This window comes from Andrographis paniculata, unplaced genomic scaffold (assembly GCF_009805555.1).
Source record: "Andrographis paniculata isolate CXL003 unplaced genomic scaffold, ASM980555v1 Contig21END, whole genome shotgun sequence".
In the NCBI taxonomy this organism is placed as follows: domain Eukaryota; kingdom Viridiplantae; phylum Streptophyta; class Magnoliopsida; order Lamiales; family Acanthaceae; genus Andrographis; species Andrographis paniculata.
This window is the reverse complement of record NW_026137502.1, coordinates 2,317,687-2,341,475: the sequence shown is the minus strand read 5'-3', so window position 1 is coordinate 2,341,475 and position 23,789 is coordinate 2,317,687. Positions and strand designations below refer to the sequence as shown.

The following is a 23,789-nucleotide window of genomic DNA, read 5'->3' as shown; positions in this document are numbered from 1 at the left end:
CAGAAAATGGAGGTCACATAACATTCACAGTAACAAGCATTTAAATGAATGCATGCAGGCAGTAAAAAAACATTGAATTATTAGATGAAATGAAATACTTGAGCATGATCGACAGTACGATAGGGTAGGGTAGGATAGGATTGGATAGGAAACTCACATATCGTTCCAGCCAAAAGAATCGCGTTTCATAGTTTTCAAATGGAAGGAAATTCCCACAGTAAAAGAGGGCATGGAGTAGTGATTTCTGATACCAGGACAGACGACCCTGCAGTAAAAACCAAAAATGACAAAACAAAGCTGATTTGTGGCCCGCAACAAAAAACACAGCCACTGAGCTTGTCTGTGTTGTGTGTCAAATATTATGAACATCTCGTCAAGAAAGAGCGTAATCCAGGTGAGGGCCATTACGACCCACCCAGAATAAATGCATGAATCTCCGCCCAGCTTGAGACTGTGTAGAGAACGCCTGATAGACCATTCCAACTAGATAAACTTTCGTCGGCAGTTTGTTTTTGCTTCTCAATCACACCAGGAAATAAAGGCACGAAAGAAACACCAAAATGGCTCCCCACCTTGCGCAGACTCGAGCTTGAACCTATCACAATGCCAACATCTGCCTTAAGCAAGCAAAGTAAGTCGCCTACTGAATCTCCAATGTACACTGTCAGATTCTTAGTATCTTTGGCACTGTTCTGCAAGATACCATCAAAAGCTTGGACCTTGTCGATAGGAGACTCGACCTTTTTAATAATTTCTCCGGTGGATAATGAGTTCTCATATACAAACTCATTTGCATGTACATTCACGGAGTCTAGGCCACCTGCACGGGATAACATAAAATTAAGCACATATTCATCTCACTGTTTTCCCAAACAAAAGAAGATGCATGCCATGTTCTTAATATCGATCAAGATTTCTTCTAAAAATCTTTACCTACACCATGCACAATAAGCTGGCCACTACTTTGAAAAAGAAAATAAGAATCGTTAAATTTCTAGTATACCTTTATCGCAGTACAATTCTGTATTGAACAGATAGCTGAGTAAAAGACATTATACTCATAAATATAGCTATTTGACATAGTGTTTTTTTAGGACTATAATATTGCAACCAGAAATTCTGCACATGCAGCGAAGTTAAGAATGAGAATGTGTATAGACCAAAAGCAGAGAGCAACCAGCCGAGATAGTTTATCTAAATATGTCCTTAGCAGAGAATCAAATACTTCTAAAAAATTTCATATTAAATGATATAGCAACTTTAATTGAATGTATAAATAAAGCAATAAAACCTCAAATAAAATGGGAAAAAGGAACCAACCTGAGGAAAAAGCAGATCTAATGAGATCAGCACACCAACAATAGGACAGGACATGGATGTTTGTGTTTAGATTATTATTTTTAAGTGCAGTCTGGAAAAAACTCTTGCAACCATTTTGGAGACCTAAGCGCTCTCCTGCTCGTTTTATATCCTCTAAATGCAGACCCTTAAGCACTCCAGAATCTATCACCCTTAAATTGGCTTTTTTCTCAAATTCCGAAAGGTGCTCCAGTGCTTTATGCAGAACTTCATAATCGAATTTTTCCACTGCATAAAGTAGTTCCACAAACCCATTTTATATCACAATATATCATGAAGATTCATATGGAAATACTAAAAACAATATCTAAAGATATACAACGGTGTACCTGTATTAGAAGGTAAGATATTTTCTATACATTGCTCATACTCTTCGGTGTACTGCTTAGAAAGTTCCTCCCAAGTGCTTCTCAAATCAGCCGAGGACATTCGAGCAAGTTGGTTGTCTGATTGATTTTGATCTGATTTTGGGGCTGTGAGGATTGCTATTTCTGCCAAGACTGCAGAAGAATCCACCACAGTGCAAGTCAAATCAAAATCCGAAAATAACATCAGGCACTGCGGCCCTGAATTGTGCTCTTGATGGAGAGGAGTAACCGTTTTCTGAACAATTGGCTGAGAAAGGAAAAACTCTATTTCAAGCTTCATAGCTTGATGATACAGCTTTTCAATGATATTAAGCTCTTCTCCAGTTAAAGACACACTTAATTTTTCAAGCAAGTCTTCTGTTTGCAAAGCTGCAGCCTGAATGAAATGCATTCATATATTGTCAGATATATCAGATCAATATGTGTGTATTTTTGTTACAGGTTAGAATGTATTAGTATTGATATCAGTTTGGTTCTCATTAGTTATACGAACCTGAAATGCTTCACAGGAATAATTGTCAATCCACTTTTTGTATGGATGCATGGCCTCACTTGAGCTAAGCAACGTCTGCAGCTCCTTGCCTAGGAAGGCATAGAGCCTCATACACGGGGTCATAGCACCAAGAGTGTAAGCAGCTAATTTTGTTTTTTCAAAAGGGGTAGCTAGTTTCCCAGGAGCTTTTAGTCCTTCAATTTTTCCTGAGGCTGTTGCTATTAGAAAGTCAGTATACTTGATAGTTGCAGCATTTGCCGGACTACCTTCTGTTAGGTCAAAGCCCCACTCCTGGACATTACAATAACACAGTGAAATACTTGCCCATCCATAACAATAAGTGAAAATACAGCATGAGCCACAGGAAAGCAGCTCTGATTGGAAATATTGATTATTCAAATCGATGAATATGAGTCAACAAACACACTATCAACAGTATACTATGCGTGCTCAATCTTAGGGGCCTTAGTTGTATCCACAAAGTCACTAGAATCAGATGAATCTTAAAATTCCTAAGTGCCTAGAACAGACAATTCAACAACAGCACGAGTACAGTTAGTTACTCCTATAGATAAAAAGTACACCAGTTTCGAGGCAGCTCTACAGCCTAAGAAGTCAAATTCAGAATGCCCACACATCTTCAGATTCATAATAATACTCACTTGAACAAATGAACCATGCATTTTGAGCTCTTCAAGAACATTCTTCCGTAATTCATTAATCCCAACTTTTGCATCATCATCATCTGCACACTCCTCAGCCATTTCATACCTGATTTAGATAGTTGCGCCAAAGTATCAATAATCCTGGAGAGAATCAAAGTAAAGAATACAACACTGCATTCATATATATTCATTATTTTCTAATGTTAGGCCAAAAAATAACTAGTAATATAGCTTCCAAATTTGAGAACTCTACCTACATAGACCAATCTTAAGACAAGGGGCAATGCACATAGACAACAGGATTTCCTGGCACTTTTTGCATCACATCATGATAGTTAATGATCTCAGATGCAATTGGATTTCATTATTACACTTGTTTGGTTAATTGCCTTTGAATACCTTTGCACATCCAGAACAATAAGTTTTTACAATGCTGCACTTTAAGGAACTCTTTTGCATTAGATAACTTTGGCATATGGCACCACTATACTAAAAAGTTTTTCTAGTATATGTATGTCTATATATATGGAATAAAATAGGACTTTTCAATGTTAATAAAGACAGACTAATATAACTTATCCCAGGAATATAATTGTTTTCTTGATTTTATATCCATAGCTGGTAGATAGAAATGAATGAATGCATAGAGTAAAATAATTTTGTAACAAAATTTTTGTCAAATAACCTTTATAAATAATTCTCATTTGAACTTAATTTGAAACAACTTAATTCAAATTAACAAAAATAATGATGCAATGGCATTTGCATAAATTGGCAGTGTTAAAAATTAGATTAATAGAATTATAATATATTCATAAAAGATTATTTTCTACAAGGATAAGAAAGTATTTATATCTGATTTCTAATGATTTCACAAAACAATGAAGATATTAAGTTAAAATATGCTAATATGAGTTTAATTCTGCAACAAGGCAAGTAAATATATACCATAAAAAATGAACCATTGCCGCAAGTGTATTGGTTATTTAATTATATATATATATATATTATCAGTGCTTAAAATACTCTATTATAGAATAGCAAATATTAAGTAAAGCATATATAGGTAGCATTTTAAGTTAGAAGATATAAATTTATACAGTGTGGATATGCATATAAATGCATAATTGCATATATAATAAATTTACTATAAATAGGCGTAAGGATGTTTTTAATTAAACTTTAAATTTGAATATAAAATATAGAGAAAGACACAGATAAGAGAAAATTTTAATTTTCATAGCAAGTACAGAATCAAAATATGTTAATATGGCACCTAAACTGATCATCAGGCAAGTTATTCAAAGAAATTTGGTGATATAATGTAATGGGATTCTACCAAACCATAGCATCAATTATTCCACTTGAATCTAACATTATCAGTAACAAAATAAAAAAAAAAAAAAAAAATAGAGGATACTAAGAACTATATGGTATTTGTTTGGAAGTATCAAAGAAAAAAAATAATAATAATAGAATAATTTATCAAAACCAACTATGAAAGAAAGAGAACTACTTAAGAAGTATTAGTATAAGGATGTGAAAATGAGGAATTAGAATAATTCTCACACTACTATTCCTCATTTATCAAAGAAATGCCTACTCCGTAATTCATTTATCCACATTTCCTGGTAAAACTAGAGGGTTCAGAATATCAACTAAATCACTTGAAATACTGCAGATATCAAGGGTAAAGATGATTCTTAGCTGATTATGTCACTATGGCAACTCGCATCCTAGATTTACAGCCTTTCTGAACAAGAATTGATCGAAAATGTGATCCATAAACAGGGCATTTCACTGGCATCAGAGTCATATACATGCTATAGGAAGTGTTATCCGATGCAAATCGATAAATAGGCAGCAATGTTCGCCCTTGAACACTACATCTGATAGAGACTGTAAGAAATAATGTTCTTGTTTTTTGTTGTAATACGTTAGATTGTGCTTAATGATTAGTTTCACAATAGTCTTTTTCAAATTTGAAAGCAACATTTCTACTGAACAAGGAAACGAAAAAATAGGAATATCATAACACAAAATTATACGGGGAAATGAAAGATTCAGACAACTCTTAACAAAAAAAACAGAAATAAAGCAACGAAAAGATGATCAAACATAAACAAAATGATAGAGGCACTGACGCTTTCACGAAGGCCCGGAGAAAATGAACGTCCTGTCCTATATAATGTCGAAAACTGTCCAGTTTGAGATCTCCGGCAGCCAAACTGACAAGAAACGGTGTGTACAGAGCCTGCGTCCATTCCTTGTTCGATTTGATCCAGAATCTTGTACCTAAACCCTCTTCAATTGGCGGCGGAGGCAACTTCACCGTCCCTGAACTTGCCATCGAAAATTTCCAAAAATCACAGCCGCGTTCCGATGTGGATTTGTAAGATCGGGTGAAATAGGAGAATCGGTTGATCGGGGAAGCAGCGCAAGGTTTTGAGCAGAAATTAAGCGGAGAAGGCGATGTGGTTTTGAGGAAACGCAGCAGTTTTTGCATCAAAAGCTTTTCAAGCTGCTGTTGCAGAATTCACAATTCCTTGATTCGTCAGTGTCAGTGGAAAGATTGACAGATTACGATTGTGTCCGGCGGCGGCGGAGGCGGAGGCGGCGGAGGCGGTGGGAAAAAGAGTTGGAGAGAGTAGTTACTTTAGTGGAGTTTGGCAGGCAGGAGGCAGTTTGCGGAAAGTATGGAGACGGAAACTAATCTGGAAATGGGCTTCGGCCTTCTTAGACAGTTTTCATTCAAATTCAATAACGGGTCGGGTCGGGTCGGGTCAAAACCTTATTTGTCTTTTCCGTCTTCGCTTTCATATTTACTTTCAAAATAAAATTTATTAATTGATTGGTTTGCATTTAAATTTGAATTTTGTATATTAATTTAAATAATAATTTTATACTCCCTTAATCACTAATTTAGGAGGAATATAATTAATATATAATTAAAAATAATTATTATATAATAAAAATAATTATATATTTTTAATTAAAATTTAAAAAATTATAAATTTTAAAAATTTAAAAGAAAATTAAAGTATATAATTTTTTTAAAAAAATGAAAAATGACAAAACAAGGAAATGAAAATGTGGACATGGTAAGTGGGACGGAAGGAGTATTATATTTGTTAGGTAATATAACATTCTCACGGTCCCAAAATAATAGTCATATTTTGTTATTTTCGTCTTTTCTAAAATAATAGTTTATTTCCATTTTTGGTAACAAGCTCTCATCTTTTTTATAAAATTATATTTATTTTTTTACAATAATTACATAAAGTAGAAATATTTTGGTCTTTTAAAAATATTTTTACATCTACTATCAATATAATACTATTATTTTTTAATTTTTGTGTCAATTTCAAACGTCCTTATTGTTTTGGAATAAAATGAGTATATTTTTATTAAAAATAACACACATTGATTTTGTTAGAAAAACGGTTTGAAATCCAACTCAAACAATCTTTCATATTATATTATTTTATAAAGTAATATTTTTTATGGAAATTTTAGAGTTTGTTTGGTTTTGATTTTGAATTTTTTTATATTTAAATATTATTTTAATATAATATTTTAAGTAGGAAGTTAATGATTTCATTGGAAATGATGTCAATCAAATAATATTTTCTCTTTCTCAAGTATGTATTTTTTTTGTTTGTTCAAAATATTTTGTAATATTTTTTAAATAAAAAATAATTAAATATTTTTAATTCTTACACTACATTTTATCACATCACCGCCAAAATTTAAAACTATTTTTTTTTTATTACATCACTTAATTTTCAAATTATTCTACTATCAAAATCATCTTTAAACCGTCATCGGTCATTATAAGTTGAACTTGTAACTGATATTCAATTAACCAATAATCTGGTCAACATTTTTTCCATCAATTTCGTTGAATTAGCAATCTTAACAGCTTTAGCCCGAGCTTGGACACCGGACCAAGCCCAATATTTTTGTAGTGTAATAAGTACTATTAATTTTTACTACACCATAATTTTTTGGTGAAATTCTTCGTTGTGCACAAAATTATCCTAACTCATACATAATAAGTTAAACTTATTTTCACAAAACTTCAACCCACATAAATTTTCATAATTTTTACAATTTGATTCTTAAAATATGAGGTAGATTTACTATTTGTTTATCAAACAATATTTGATTACCAAAATGTTCTTTAAAATTTAATTAATTTTTAAGTCCATTTTGTTATGGCCACGGACCACATAGTTCAAAAAGTTGTCACAACCACCTCATGATTAAACATGTACGTCCAAATAATATTTGCTTTCACATTTGCAAACATAAATGCCAAAAAATATTGGCAAATATAAATATCTTTTGGCAATTATAGAACATATTTTCTTTGAGACCATAGATAAGTAATACTGCGTTTATTGTCATTATCTTCCATTTGTATACTTTTAAGTTTTTTTAATATGAGTTTGATAACTATACAAATTATGTATATATACTTTATAAAGTTATTTTATGAGCTAAGCACTTGGTTATATACTATCTATGCTTTAATATTTGATTATGTGGGAAGCTGCAGTCGCTATTGTATCAAGCGTAAGAGTATGCAAGTCAAACCATTAAAACAACTACACTAGACAAGCTCTTAGTGACAAACTGAACTAAGAAAGCATCGGTAATATTTGAATATGTGACCTTTTGATCATAAGTTTGTCTACTATACCAACTTAATCATTTTATATATATATATATATACATATTTATATGTATTGATCGGACTAAAAACTAATTATGAAGACAGTTAACAAGTAAAACAATTTTTTAACAAGTGAGATGTATTCATCCATCTTTTTTTATAATTAAAACCTTAAAGCATATACATTCTCAACTAAGGCTGGTTCAGTACTGTATACGGAAACTTATTATATATATTGTACCAAATTTTTTGTTGTGATAAAATATCATATTGATGTTGTACTGATAAATCAGTATACCGAAAATCTGGTACGAGATGTTTTATATTGTACCGTACCGACAATTCAGTATACCAAATTATTCGTACGGTAACAGTATATACAAATTTCATAGCAAAATTTAAATAGTATTGGCATATATCGTATTATACTGAAGTACTCTTTTATACTACAATATTAAAATTTAAACGGTATCGATATATATCGTTTTATATCAAAATATCCAAATTTAAACAAATTGATACATATTATTTTATACAGTAGGGTACATAATAATAACATATCATTGTTAAAATAAGTTGATCAATAGACAATAATATATTTAAAAAAATAACACCAAGAAAAAGCAAAATTAATCATTAAAGGATGACCAATAAATTGATAAGTGGTATATTAGATACATAGTTTGTTATATTATGGGCGATTTTTTGGTGTGAATTTTGTATATATACTTCTAATTGTGTGTCTTTTTGTTGTTCACTAGGCATTGCGGAGTTGACAAATTTTTGGGCATATTGTGCAAGCAAGGAGCTGAATGCAGAAAGAGGTTACGCGTGATCACGCAAGTACATAAAACATAATGAAAATTGTGGAAATTACAAAAAAGTCATACGGGATAGATTGAAAAATTTAAAAATTGTGGGGATTTAATTGTAAAGATGATCTAATTACAAAGAGGATCTTAGGATGAAGAATTAAAACACACGATTTACAATTGAAGAAGAGGGGAAGGAAACGCACTACCACGTTCTTTCCCACGACATCAACCCTTAGAAGGAAGAAGAGACGCAAGAAAGAACACGGTGCAGAGAACTCCCGGGAGCAGGCAGACAAAATTTGAAAGGATTCTTTCTACGTTCTTAGAATTTGTTTGTTGTTAATTTTCAAAGATTGAAGACATGATGAACTTCTTTCTTTGCTTTGTATTTTCGATTTCTATGGATTATGAATAATTTATTTTCTAACTTAGATATGAATTGAAGTTTGGGATATAAATTTGTGAGACTTAATTTTGATTTTAATTTGATGTTTATTGGTATTGGTATTTTTAATTTCTCTACCTTGCGAAATTAGAAATCTTAAATTGATATTTGTGGCCACATATTAGTTTGAGATTTCATAGTTATATTGAGGATTTGCACCCATAATTGTATAATCTTTCCATTGAAGTAGCAACCTAGAGGAAGAATACTATAGGGAGGAATTAAAATCAATTTTGAACAAATTCTCGTAGGAATTTGTTTAAATTGAATTGGGCATTTCTAGTTCTCAATGCTTTCGAGTCAGTAATACTATGGCCGTATCAAAAATTCTCAAACGATTAGGAAAATAGCTAACGGTCGTACATTAGCTATCAATAAATTAAGAAAATGTTGGTTATGAACGTGTGTAGATCAACTATAACCAATTTATCCAATAAACTAATAAACTTGATTATGGTCGATGAACAAATTTTCATATCCCGAACAAAAATTGTGCCTAGGCTAAAGTTTAGTCCATTTTGGTATTTGGTTATATTTTAGCTTAGTTTATTTTCTTTTCTAATTTGAATTATTTTCCTTCTTTATTTAGCGTAGTAAATCAAATCTCAAATCCCTCGCATGTAAATATATATATTTAATTATAAATAGCCAAGTGGTCAAATCATTATTGTTTCCGGAGACGACCCTACTCACCACTGCTATATTGCATTTTGTATTTTTATGTGAAGTAGAAAGTAATATTTTATTTGCAGTTGTGAGACAGGTTTGTACAAATCATTCAACTTCTTACCATCATCATTTAACTTTTTACCATCATCATCTAACTTCTCCGGCAAAACAAAAAAAAATTAAAAATAAAAATAAAAAAATAAATAGTATTATTATTTTAGATAATCTTTGTCATTTCATTATAAACAAAATAGGTAAACTTGTCAAATTGTTAATAAAAGTTTCAAATTATAAACTAAAATCATGAATTTGAACAGAAAACAATTAAAATTGAAATAAAGACAAACAAAAAAATTATAAATAAAATAGAATATTTGTTAATACCCTCTCAATTTACATGCATGTTAAAAATAAAAGTATAAAAATAATATATGCAATTCCTCAAAAAAGTAGCAATACAATCGTTAAAGATGAGTACTTCACATCATAAGACAAGATGAGTACTTCACATCATAAGACATGTCTATTGTTGTGTAAACCATAACATTTGACCATATTATCTCCTAAAATCATGACAGTACAACTTAAATCACAAGAAGGATACTAACTTCACATCATAAGACATGTCTATTGTTGTGTAAACCATAACATTTGACCATATTATCTCCTAAAATCATGACAGTACAAGTTAAATCACAAGAAGGATACTAACTTCACATCATAAGACATGTCTATTGTTGTGTAAACCATAACATTTGACCATATTATCTCCTAAAATCATGACAGTACAACTTAAATCACAAGAAGGATACTAACTTCACATCATAAGACATGTCTATTGTTGTGTAAACCATAACATTTGACCATATTATCTCCTAAAATCATGACAGTACAACTTAAATCACAAGAAGGATACTATGTCAAAATTGAAAAGATTCTTGATTTTATTATGGCCAATAATTAGATGGATATCACAATTTGGGATTCTAGTACCATATACAACATTAAAGAAAAATCTTGAACACTTCTATAAAAAGAATAATGTCCTAACTATGTCAACAATACTTTAAGAATAAATCAAATAATTTGTTAAAAAAATAAACAAACAATCCAAAAACAACCTATTTAATATAATGAAAAAATCGGTCTAAAAATACATTTTAAAGATAATTTTTCAACTCTTCCAACTACTTGTTTAATATACTGAAAATTCTCAAAAATCAAATAAAAAGACAGTCCAAAAACTATATGCACCATTAAAGCGGGAATAAAATAGTGACAATATGTGAGAAATTACAATATGAAATTTTTTAAAAATAAGAACATAAAACTTATTTCAAAGTGAAATACCAGACAAACTAGTGGATGCCGAAGTGAATGATCTTATGTGGTTTTGAACAACATTTGAAATTGAAAATATAAATATATCAATTATTAATAATTGAAACTAGATTAACATTTAAAAAGAAAAATTCTTTCAAGTTTGTACTTGATAAAAAATAACTTACAATTTTCAATTTCTTCAATCTCTTTCTATAAATTAAGATCATCTTCAATTGGATCTTTACAAATGTTAAATTCCTCCGCTTTAAGCCAATCATTAGTGCATACTAACTTCTCCATCATTTTTCAATTTAGACTACTTCTAAAAGGATCAATCATTTTGTCCAAACTAAAAGTCAACTCACGGGCAACAGTTGAACTTGATATTGTAAGGATACGGATAAAATATGAGCCATACGTCATAATAGATTAGATTTTAACGGTTGAGATTAAACAAGGGCTGGATGGTAATTTCAGAACAAGGGTACAAGGGTTTATGCTTCTTCTATTCGTACGAATCCTTCTTCTTCGATACGCATTCTTCATCAAACTCGTTCACTCGATCCTACATTGTCATCAATCTGTTTGCAACTTTAATTCTTCATCTTCAACTTCTTCAGCCCGCTACCTCATTCCTAATCGACGACACAGACGCGCTCGGGCTTCTTGATTTCATCATCACCGGTTGCTCCCAAGATTCGGTAAATATTGAAAGTTTAATCGTTCGTTAAATGTTTCTCTCATTCCATGTTACCAAAGTGAAATCGTTGTTCTTGTTGTTGTAATTTTGGAAAAGCCTTAGTCCCATTAATCGCAACTCTTTGAAAGAAATCAACAATGTCAAATGATCCTATCATTCAACTGCCTTGCGTTCCGAGGAAGGTCGCCCACCTCAATGAATCTTTACAGAAACCCTGTCGAGATTCGATTCGAAGGTATATTCAAACTAGTCTTTTCAAATGATTGTTCCATGTGAAACCAATGGCTATTCCCGTGGGTCCTATCATGAAATTATTGAGTTATTGGGACCCTGATAGCAAATGCTTTCATTTATCTAATGGGAATAAGTGATATATTACCGATCGGGATGTTGGTGTTGTCTATGGACTGCCATATGGCAAAAATAAGGAACCTATTTCACTGTACGAGTCTGATTCTTTTTACAATTTTGCTGATAGATTTAGTTTAGATATGAAACTCATAGGAACGGATAAAAAACATATAGTTGAGTCTTCGTTAAAGGAGGCAAGATGTTGATATCTGTATCAAATACAATCACATATCATACTGGTAATTAAAATGAGATATTGTTCTCTTCATATGGAAATACAATCACATATCAATATTGATGCTACATTTTATTTTTAGTAGTAGTTTGAAGGCTCTGATTGAATTGAGAATGCTAAAGATTATTTACAAAATTCCAAACCGCTAAACAGAATCTCGTAATTTCAATGAAATCGATCACAGAAGGTTACGATGTTCACGATTTCAAGTCAATTGTCGATGGGTAACTTACGCGATTGAGCGATTTCTCGTTCTGGCGCGTCTGGTATTGGCGAAGGCGCTGGGTCATCTGAAATTGCAAACTCTTCGATGTCTCCATTGCTTGCTGAGCGATTGAATGTGGTTGGAATAATGGAAAATTGATTCTGCTCACCTTCGTCGATATCAGCCATTAAAGAATGAAAGATGGAATTTCTCCCCACCGATTGCTGCGTGAAAAAGCAAAGGGGGGTGAGATTTGATGTAATTATATAAATTAGGGTTATTAAAATTACAATTGCACCCTTAATTTAATATTAGCCATTGGATTAAAGTTTTTAATCCAATGGCTAATATGCAATCAGTACAATGCTGATGTTTAATTTTCAGCATGTAATCTCACCCCATATTGTAAACTTATATTTGGTAATAAATTAAATGATTTGATATCTTGTTGCACTTCTTTTCCACTGCTCTAAAAAGATTGATTAGATTTTTTTTATCTATTTCGATAAATATTTTTCTACTTTATTTGATATTACTTGGAATTGCTCAACTTTATTTCCTTCATCCGCCACATTGAACAATTCATCACAAATGCCACCACCAAAGTTACTTAGTTCCATCTTGCTCATCAAAACCATCCATATTTTGTTTTGTTTTTTAATTTTTATTTGCAAGGTGTCATTTACTCTTTTGTACTCCAACCACAAACTTATCAAATTCTTTTTAACTTCATCAGTAATGTGTCCCAATTTTTTTTGATGTCAAATTTGATGATTTGAAACTTATTTCTCTTATCCAAAATATCCGCTATTAAACTCAATGGATTCATATTATTCTAATCACCTAAATACTTGATAAACTTCAACGTCATCAAATTAGCTACCTTCTGAAGAGCCAAATCTAAAATTTGTTGTTCTTTTTTTTCAATCTCAAGTTATAGTACAATAATTGCTTGATATACCAATTGAAATGTAAGGAGTATTTGATGCACTTAATTCTAAAGTGATGTTATAAATTTTTGAAAAAAAAAAAAAAGAGTAAATACTTTTGCATTCTCTCAATTTTCATTTAAGGTCATAACTTTTATTTACCTTTATCATCCTTTTAATGAAAATAATTCATAAAATGATACTAGTCATCACATCTTTTCAAATATTTTTCTATATATTAAACAACATCAAATATTTTGTAAGAAAAATTTTGTATTAGAAAACCTCACTATAATAGTAAATTTTCGAAATCTATTTAATATGGAGAGGGAATTAAGGAAAAAAATTGTATTTCTTATGACTTTGATAGAATCTTTTAGCTCTTTTAAGTATCTTTAACAATTAAGTTAAAGATAATGACATGCATACCTTAAATGCAAATATTTTTCTTCAAATAACAAAACATCTTCACTTTTCATTTCTTCTTTCAAGTAATCAATTGAAGTTTCATTTTGAATAAGAATTATCAATAACAATTTAAAACACTTTGGGTGTGTTTCTTTAGACGGGTTTGGGGGGATTTGAATTTGGGTTTGATTTTTATTTGAATTTTGGAATGGGTTTGAATTTTGTTGTTTCTTTTGTGTTTGTATTTGGTTGGAGTTTGGAGAGTTTTGATATGTATTGATTTGATGGATAATGAATAAAATAATTTAAATGCGTATTAAATTTAATTGATAAAATTAATATTGTATGATTTGATTATGAAGTTATATTATACTTAATATAAATATTTAATTTTTTTTATTCGTATTATAAAAAAAAAATTATTCTCTACAAAATAATATATATTGTATATATTTTTTTTTACCCTATAATTATTATAAATATTAAATAAATATAATATTTAAAATATATATATATATTAAAAAAAAAAAATGCAGCAAAAGCTGCATTTGCAGCCTTTGTCCTGCAAAGGGGAATCGGGCTGGTTTGGGAAAAAACACTATAACCAGCATTGGGGAAACAGACCCTTTATCTATTCCCCACTCTTGTAGACAAAAAATTCAACTGCATTGTCAATTTCTTCATTCACATAATTAGTGATTTTTGTAAAATTAATTATTATATTATGTAATTTCCAATCACTATCATTGTTATGACCATATAATTTATATTCTATATAGATGTCCATCTACAAAAAAAACACTTCAATTTTTTTCCCTTGACAATCTAAAAAGACATTTCATCAACAATAAAAAAAGCCTCTGTAATCTTCAATTCACACTTTTTTTTATTAAAATTATGTGAAATTAGGGAACTTCAGGTCTCGTAATCTCAGTTATTACTATAATTTGTTATTTTTTTATTCACTCCTATATATGGACTTGATTTGCATATCTTCTCTAAATGATTTTAAAGTATCATTTTTCTAAATGATTTTAAACTAATTTGTAAACCAAGCCTAAAACTTTACAAACATTTTGTTTTATACTAATAGGCAGATTCAATCTTTTTTCAAGTACATCAATAATTTTGGGCTATATTGACATTCTCATTCATATAAAATATATATAATAAAAAATTTGTCAGGAATCACACTAGGAAAAACTTAGGATGCGTTTGTTTAGAAATTTAGATATATACAAGTATTTGATATGATATTATGAATATAAAATTAATTTGTAATATAATATAAAAAAATAAAATAAATATTTAATTTGATCATTTAAAAAAAAAATTATTATTAAAATATATAAAAATTCTTCAAACAAACACACACAATGATATTTTGAAAAGAAGATTGAACAAAAGATAGAACACAACACATTTTCTCACCTAAACCATAAGTACATACAAGTATAAATGAAGTGCTACAACATCGCAATAAAACAAATGAAAGTGTAAAAGCTTTTCAAAACCAACTTTTTAAAATTTGGACACAAAAGTGTAGAGAAAAGAAGCCTAAGGTTACTATCCTAAATTTATCCCGTAAGGGATAGCCCGCTGGTGTAGGGTATTAAGTTCAGTCAGGATTTACCCGTGCGCACACTTTCGGATAGCGACTGCGAGTTCCCACATCATAAAAAAAAATAATTATAATAACACAAATAATGTTAACATAGTACAACATACAACCTGACAATTTCATCCAGCACATAACATTATTTCATCACATGAAATATATTCATAAAACATATCTATAAGCATAAACTATCAATGTATGACTTCAATTGTTTTTTTTTTATACTTGACTGGACAACTCAGCATGAATCAGCACTATGTTAATTTGTCTCGACCAACACAATAAAATCTCCTAAGCATAAGACCAAATCGCAGGAACAGACATTCCAACAGCACAACAAAAACAATATTATTGCCAAGCATAAACCTAGAAAGAATTAGGCATGCAAAAACTATACACAATCAGCACCATATTAATTTATTCCGGTCGACAGAGTAAACTCTCCCAAGCATAAGAAGCCCGGATCACAGAAACAAACATTCCAACAGCACAACAAAAAGCAATATCGTTGCTAAACATCTAAACCTAGAAAAAAATTAGGCATGCAAATATTATACACAATCAGCAACATGCTAATTTGTCCCGATCGACACAATAAACTCTCCTAAGCATAAGCAGCCCAAAAAATCACAGAAACAAGCATTCCAAAACAACAACAAAAAGCAATATTATTGCTAAACATCTAAACCTAGAAAAAATTAGGCATTCAAAAACTATTCCAATCAGCACCATGCTAATTTCTCCCAGTCGACACTGTAAACTCTCCTAAGCATAAGAAGCTCAAATCACATAGACAAGCATTCCAACAGCACAACAAAAAGCAATATTGTTTCTAAACATCTAAACCTAGAAAAAATTAGACATGCAAAAACTATACACAACTTAAGTACATATAATCAACCCAACCACCAAGCATCTTGTTATTTTATGATAACCCTTTTTTTTCGCCTATATTTTCTAACTTCTCTATCCGGTTAAAGTAACATAACAAACCCCCTTCTACATAACCACGAGCCGGGTTTCTACAACACAAATATACATCCAATCAGATCCTATACAAAATCATAAAAATTCTCTTAAAAGATCAACCTACCGAGATTTCCATAATAAAACATCCTCAAGGCGGGATAGAAAAAAAATGTGGTTTTTTGCCGAAATCTGGTTATCCCTGCCCAGTCAGTTAACCAAGAATAAGAGTATCCGGCTTCTCAGTAATTTCGGCTTCTTCTGCAATCCTGAGAGCCATCAGAGCTCTGTATGTGGCCAAGTCAGCATTTTCCATCAGCTTCTGGGCTCTTTGACGCTTTTGAATAGCCAAATCTTCAAATCTTTCGGCAGATGCTTTAGCTTCTTGCAGTTTGTGTACATTTTGTTGATCAGAAACATCTTGTTTAGCTGCAATTGCTGTAAAAAGAATGGCAACCAAATTGTTCACTTGATAAGCATTAAGAGAACAACGATTTGAAGAATGCTTCTCAGCCTACAAAGAGCTGAAGGGGCATTTTCTTGTGGTATTGAACTCAAACTAATACTTCATAAAAAATATCAAACAAGCATTCCGTTATGGTGTAGTTTACTCCTAACTAAAAGAGCCTGCAAAGATCGGAAGACTCTACAACGGGAATTCCAATGCACTAATTACTAATCAGCAAATAATACCCAAAACTTCATGATAAGAAGAAAAGTACCTTGCAACAGAGGCCGTTGTTTGACTCTCCCACCTTGACTTGTTTGTCGTTTGAAAGATCTTTTCTTCCTTAAAATGCACTTTGGGAGTACCTGAATCCTTTTAGGTTGGTAGAGCTGCCAATGATATGATAGGTTTTGAAACTTCAGTACATTATATTTATGCAGCGCATACAAAGTCAATTAGAAAATGAATTAAACCAAAAAAAAAAACAGATAAGATTGCTTGATATCTAGCATGCATAGTAAAACAAAGCAAAAGAAGAATTGATCAAATTGGAACAATCCGAGGCCACACCCATAACTATGCATGTTGAATGAGAAACACACACCAAGTTTCGCAAATACATGAATGAATTTAACCAGTCATAGATCACAGCAAAAGTATGAGATGCTTCAAAAACTCTCACTAAACAAACGATACATTAATTTAAAGAAATCCTGGGTAAACTAAAGTTCGAAGAAATAGAAAGGCTTTTCATATTAAATGCTCAAGAATCCAAGCAATAAGAACTAAAAGAAATGACAGCAACCCTATAGAAGAAAATGCAAATTATTAATTTTAAATAAGCCACTAAATAATATAGACTATGTTGAATTAGCTGGTATTAATTACCGAAAAGCATAGTGGTAAATGGCGGGCGTCGCAATGCCATAAAGATAAAAGGCCTACTAATAGAGGAAAAATCTACTTTATTGAAAAAAGTGAAACTACAGGCCGCATTACTTGGCAAAAGACTAGCGGCGCGTAAATGTGAAACAAAACAAGAGGACAGAGGACAGCCGCTACGAGCCAAAGAAACTTTACTACTCGAACAAAAATTTCCACCCAAAACATCAAATCAAATACCTATCTTTCATTTATTATAATACAATAAAATTTTATTTTATATTCAAAATATCACATCAACACATTGATATTATCAAACAATCATTTCAATCCAAAATTATACTCCCTCCGTCCCAAACACCCTGCAACATTTTTTTTTTGTATGTCCCAAACACCCTGCAACATTTCCAAAATAGGAAATAATTAATTATACTTAATCTCTACCCCACACTTTATCCCCTCACATCATCCAAATAAAAAAATAAAATATATATTTCTCTCTCCATCATATCACCTACTTTCTAAACTATCCTACTTAATACTACCCGCCTAAAAACTCGTGCCAAAAGTAAATGTTGCATCTTGTTTGGGACGGAGGGAGTACTATTTAAAACCCAAACCCAAAACCGAATACCCACAAACAAACAAACATTAGGGCTTGTTTGTTTGATGGTTGGGATTGTGGTTGAAATGGGCCGGTTGGTTAATGGTCTAATATATTTGATTAAATAAAAAATTAATGATGTTTTAAGTATTTTAAAAAATAATATCTCAATATGAATATTATTTCATAGAGAATAAAATTATACATAATAGACATTAATAAAAATATATATTTATATATAATTATTATAAATTAATTTAATCTAAAAAAATAAAAGTTTGAATATATATATAAATATATTTGTTTATTTAGGAAAAAGAAAAAAAAATGTAAGTGGGATCGTGAGAATTTTAAGAAATACTTGAAAGGAAAAAAGTTAGAAGCATAGTACTAAGACAAACACACCCTTTCGAAAGTTTGATAAAATAAAAACATAAATACGCCCTAATGAACTCTAATAGATAAAAATTACTAAAACTAAAACGAAGCTTTTAGCAAAAAGCGTGCACCACGTGGCAAATGGCACAAAGGCTGCAGCATTCGCACGTGCGACATGCCATGCCATTTACAGCTGTGAAAAGGTTACAATTAAATCAACATAATTCACAAGTCAAATATGATATTCAAACCAATTTTGACTGCTGCATTAAAACTGCTACCCATATTATCTAGAGGGCAAAAAAGTCGCAATTTTTGGCTACATTCACTTCAAAGAGGCGCCTAAGTTCGAAGGAGCTTAACCAGATACAGACAAATTATGCAGTAGGTACTTCTCACCCACACATAAGAGAATTCATAAGCAAGCCAATTTACATTTCCTAGAACATGTAATAACAGAAGGTTAGGTATTAATTCATTAATGACCAAAGTACCAAAGTAACGTCTCCAATAATATAAGATGCCAACTTAAGCGACCAGTGTTCTTGCAGTACAACGAAATTCGGTTAACCACATGAATGACACTCAACTTTGAATCAAGTTTCATAGCCAACTTACCAAATTTTCACAAAACAACACATTTATATATATATATATATATACACATTCATATCATAGTTGTCAATCTCGAATAGCTATATAACGTTGTCAACTTCTAAATGCTATGGAGGGATGACCGCTATTTAAAATTTTAAGAATATAACTACAAAAATTATTGTATATTAAAATTTTAAAATAAAAATGCATTAAAGATTCTATAAATTAATCTAATGGTTATCATTCAAACCAATAAAATGGAAAATATATATATAAATCATGGTTCATAGGTAGTTATCGAAGCGAAAACAATTAGATAACAATTAATTTGATATTCAAAATCTGATAAATAATTTTATTCCTCATTTCCATTATTCTCTTCCTTACTTTTATATGAATGTTGTTCCTCTTCTTTATATTTTTCTTTCTATTAACATGCATTTCGTTAATTGTATGTTCGTCGCATTGAACAATATTGTTTCCGTTTTTAGAGCCAAAAATAGCTATAGGGTGTGTTTATTCTGTAGGATGAAATTATAATCCCTAATATTATTTCAATACATTATATAATAATGAACTTAACTAATATGATGTATATTTTGTTTGATTAAATATATTATGTTATCAATATTACCTGGGATAAATTAATCCTACCTACCAAGGTAGGATTAATTATCTTTAATTAGTCTATTAGTGTGACAGACTTTAATCAATACAAGATTTTAATCAATTATAGTAAACATATAATTAAGTTGGATAAAATAATATTATCTACCTTAATCACCTAAAGTAAACAAACGGAATTTACCAAATAAAAAATATAATATTATAGTGTAAAATCTAAACCTACTTATAATAAAAATTATATACATTATTCAATTTAATAGTGCCGCTATTGCGTAAAAGTGGCATCGCAAAGGCGGTAGCAGAAGACTACCGCTCCATCCCGCTACACCACTATTAGCGCGCTATAGCGTGCTATTGACAACTATGAGTATACACATACATAAACAAACAAATCTGCAGCGTATCTGAAATGAAGGACATCCCATTTACCTGGAAAATCCTTACTAAAGCTGAGTGGTTCTGTTTCCGCTTCTTTATCCAATAATTATGAATAGCCTCAACAACTTCCTTTCTTTCTAGATGCCTACAAAAATCATAGACTGCTTGATCATCAAGAAGCTCATCTGGATTGCAGTGAGCAGCTTTCTCAATGCCATCAATAACCAACTCGAATTTATCTGGTGTTACAACTTCAAAGTCACTTCCTTCTGAAAATTGCTCGTTTAAGTTCGATAGCCACGCTTCATCATCTGAGTCCATGTCATAATTAGCCCTCTTGTTTCCCAATGTCCTGGTAAGCTCATCATCTTTCACAGTAATGTACACATTTGGCCGTGCATATGGCAAAGAATCAGGATCAACATCGTTGGATACTTCACGCACCTTAGGCACAGGAATCACGCTAACTGAAGAAGACTGCAGATTTCGTTCATAGCAATCCTTGTAAAGATCCTTGAAAAACAACCATTCTTGTTTGTTTGGAAACTCTAGTTTCCAAGCAGAGTCAGCAGCAGTCCATATTGTAGCATGCGTAATGCGGTTGGTCCCAGATGGCCGCATTGCCTTCTGCGCAATCAGATTGTATCGCTTTGTTCCATTTTTGGAAACAACAATGGACCATTGATTTGATGCAGATTGTTCCAAAGCGACGATAACTCCTTCTTCCCTGTAGCACTTGTCGTCCACAGAAACTAACAGATTAGCAGAACAGCAATTGGCAACTGCATCCTGTGTCAACAAACCCATGTTAGATTTCCCGCCTTTGATGTTTGCAGAGGAACTCTTGTATGAACCTCTGACAGCAGGTGCTGTTGCTTGGACGCCCTCCTGTCTGTTCTTAGAAACACCAGTTTGTACAGCTCCACTAGTTTTAAGAGCTCGAAAAGCCAATGGTGGTCTTCCTCTTTTACGCCTGAGGGAAGTCCTCCTTTTCTTGATTTTACGACTGTTCCTCATTTGTAGATTCCGAAGAGCATGTTTAGGTAATCCAGGACTTGAAGGAGCCACCTCCTTCCTAGTATTACCATCACTATCCGATTTTACAACATCACTGCAATATCTTTGATCACTCGTAATAGATAATTGAAAAGATTGTTCCTGGATACCGTCGGTTGCAATCTCACTATCCTTGAAAACAGTTGAAGTTTCAATATCCTTGAAAATAGCTGAAGAATGTGCCACAAACAAGCTACATTTTATTGCAAATCTGAAATGCAAACTTGTCTGCAAACGCATGAATAAAGATGGGACTGCTGAAAAACTCATAGACAACTGTGGTATCAATGAGTTGGATTGCGAAACCACGGAAAAACAAAGGCTCCTGGCAGCGATGGAATCCTGTAATAAAAGTTTATTCATTACATGGTCCTAATAGACTACTCGGGAAATAAATAAATGCATATTTATAATACTAGCAATTATATTCCCAAGGCTACAACTATAAACACAAATTTACATACTCATTTTGGAAGGGGGGGGGGGGGGGGGGGGGGGGGGGGCGGCAGGGTCAAAAAGTTTATGAGCCATATGCATACATAATTTAGAAGCTACTAAATCATAAAAGGAGAACAATTTTACCTTGACAAGAAGGATTCCACGCGAGGAATAAACATCGCATATGGGTTTTGATTGTAGAAATGCCCACAACTGTCGCATCCCAACTCGAACCTTAGCCATGTAGCTCACAATGGAGATCAGCAAGCAAGCAATCACATAGCCACAATCATAATCAGATCTATTAACAGCAAGAGCAAATCCTCCAAAATTTCCAAGATTTTTGGATGCCTTGTTTACTCTCTTTTTCTGCCATTGTCTCCTAGCATACTTCTTCCCGAAACGGAGATCTTCTTTCGAGGAGACGTTCGCCGATTCCACCTTACTTCTCTTTCTCTTTCTCGTATACACAACTTTGCATGTTCGACTGACCTCCTCCATTTCCACTTCACTCTCTGCTCTTACCTCCTCGGCCATGTTCGCTGGATCAATTTGGTTTTCCTGCCACATGCTTTTGCAGCGGTCTCCAGCATCTCCTCCTCCATCTACGGTGTCGTGAAGGAGCTCATTCCATTTATCTTCCCCATGAGTCGCTCTAATGTGTTTGTTGCCATCATACTGCGCCGTTGAAAGCCTCCTCCCCGATCTCAGTACTCGCGCCCCAAACACTCTGGTACTCCGTCTCATTCCGACTGAAGGCATCGACTTGAGCTTACTCCCACGGGGCAGTGCCTCAGAATTTTTCTTCTTCTTCACTTTTGTAATTAAGCCTCCTGTTCAGACCAAACCTTGGCCCAATGCAAAGCACAATGAGAATTGGTATAAACACCGACTGCTTTTGTTACTTACTGAAACAAAACCAAGATATATAACTTAAAAAAGATCTTCTAACAGTTACAAACCTCTAACTCACCCCAAATTGATGCCAATACACAAAATAGGTGGGCAAGAACTGCTTGCAAAGGTGGAACCAAGAAGGCACTTCTGCTCAGTAAGGACTAAAAAGATGCTTAATTCTACTCCCAAAATCGACTATGTTCGAAATCATACTCTAGTTCGAACTCGGCTCCCACGACATTTGTTCTCCACCAAAATCAACCAAGAATTCGGTCTCCCAAGCACCAGAGTCCTTCCCTCTCACCATTCCAAAACCAAAAAATTGCATTAACCCGGTGGACTCGGACCCACCACACACCCAGATTTTTATTTTATTTTTCCAACTGGTTTTGACCCACACAAAGACGAAATTCAAAAAGAAAACGAAGAAATAAGCAAAGAACCAAAAACCATCAGATAAATCCCACCGCCATCTCACACAACCCCATGTTCTTCAACTCTTAATCGCAAAACCCCATCATTGAACACGAAAACGGCGGAAAACGATTCACTTACTCGAGATACACGATTTAAGACAAAGAAGCCACGAATCCTTCAAATCAACGCAACCCCTTCGATTTCCGAAATCTAGTGTCCTTCGCGTACCGAATATTCCCCGTTGGCTTTAACGGCTCTCGCGGCCAGAGGATGGCTGCTGCTGCTGCGGATTCTAGGGTTTATGAGAGGGGGCGAAAGAAGAGGGAGACTATAACCGCTACTCTACTGACCCAGAGTTACGAGGGCCGTTCGATGAAAACGATGGAGCGCTGCGATTTCAGGGATTTGATGACTTTGGGAACAGTTCGTGTGTGTGCGTTTTCTGAATAGTGGCGACAGAGAGGGAAAAAGGGTTTCTTTTATACACCTAAATTACACTTTGCCCCCTGTATTATTTGAAGAATGTAATTTGGTCCCTTCTTTCATCCATCGCGCCGTTCCTCAGGCGGTTACTAATTTTTTTATATTATATTTATAACATTAAAATATTACGTTTGACTCCGGTTTTTCGTCTTTTAAATATTGAGAAGAGTACGCTTGTTTAGAATATTATACAATGTACTATTTTCTAATTTAAATCAAATAGTTGTATTTATTACAAGTATTTAAAAATTAAATTATTTATTGAATATGTATTTATATTATATTCTTGTATTTAAATTTAAAATTATATTATTTTTAAATATTAATCTCCATTTCGAAACCCAAACAAATAAATGG

The 23,789-nt window shown here is 32.3% G+C and overlaps 2 protein-coding genes across 5 annotated transcripts; both read right to left on the bottom strand.

Moving 5' to 3' along the window:
* Positions 1-57: 57 nt before the first annotated feature.
* On the bottom strand, positions 58-5,590 carry LOC127245119 (bifunctional TH2 protein, mitochondrial). The gene is made up of 6 exons (XM_051265827.1): positions 5,030-5,590; positions 2,883-2,991; positions 2,221-2,511; positions 1,689-2,103; positions 1,321-1,587; positions 58-820 (listed from the first exon to the last, which is right to left on the bottom strand). Exons 1-6 carry the CDS (start codon positions 5,389-5,391, stop codon positions 405-407), a joined length of 1,860 nt encoding a protein of 619 aa, XP_051121784.1. The 5' UTR covers positions 5,392-5,590; the 3' UTR covers positions 58-404.
* A 10,535-nt stretch (positions 5,591-16,125) lies between these two features.
* Positions 16,126-23,411, bottom strand: LOC127244841 (uncharacterized). 4 transcript variants are annotated; one of them, XM_051265365.1, is made up of 5 exons: positions 22,609-23,411; positions 21,780-22,483; positions 20,193-21,539; positions 16,950-17,064; positions 16,126-16,665 (listed from the first exon to the last, which is right to left on the bottom strand). In XM_051265365.1, exons 2-5 carry the CDS (start codon positions 22,395-22,397, stop codon positions 16,442-16,444), a joined length of 2,304 nt encoding a protein of 767 aa, XP_051121322.1. In that variant the 5' UTR covers positions 22,398-22,483; positions 22,609-23,411; the 3' UTR covers positions 16,126-16,441. The 4 variants fall into 4 exon arrangements, with proteins under 4 accessions (XP_051121322.1, XP_051121325.1, XP_051121324.1 ...); XM_051265368.1 differs by having other exon boundaries at positions 21,780-22,468; XM_051265367.1 differs by having other exon boundaries at positions 23,088-23,411.
* Between the last annotated feature and the right edge of the window lie 378 nt (positions 23,412-23,789).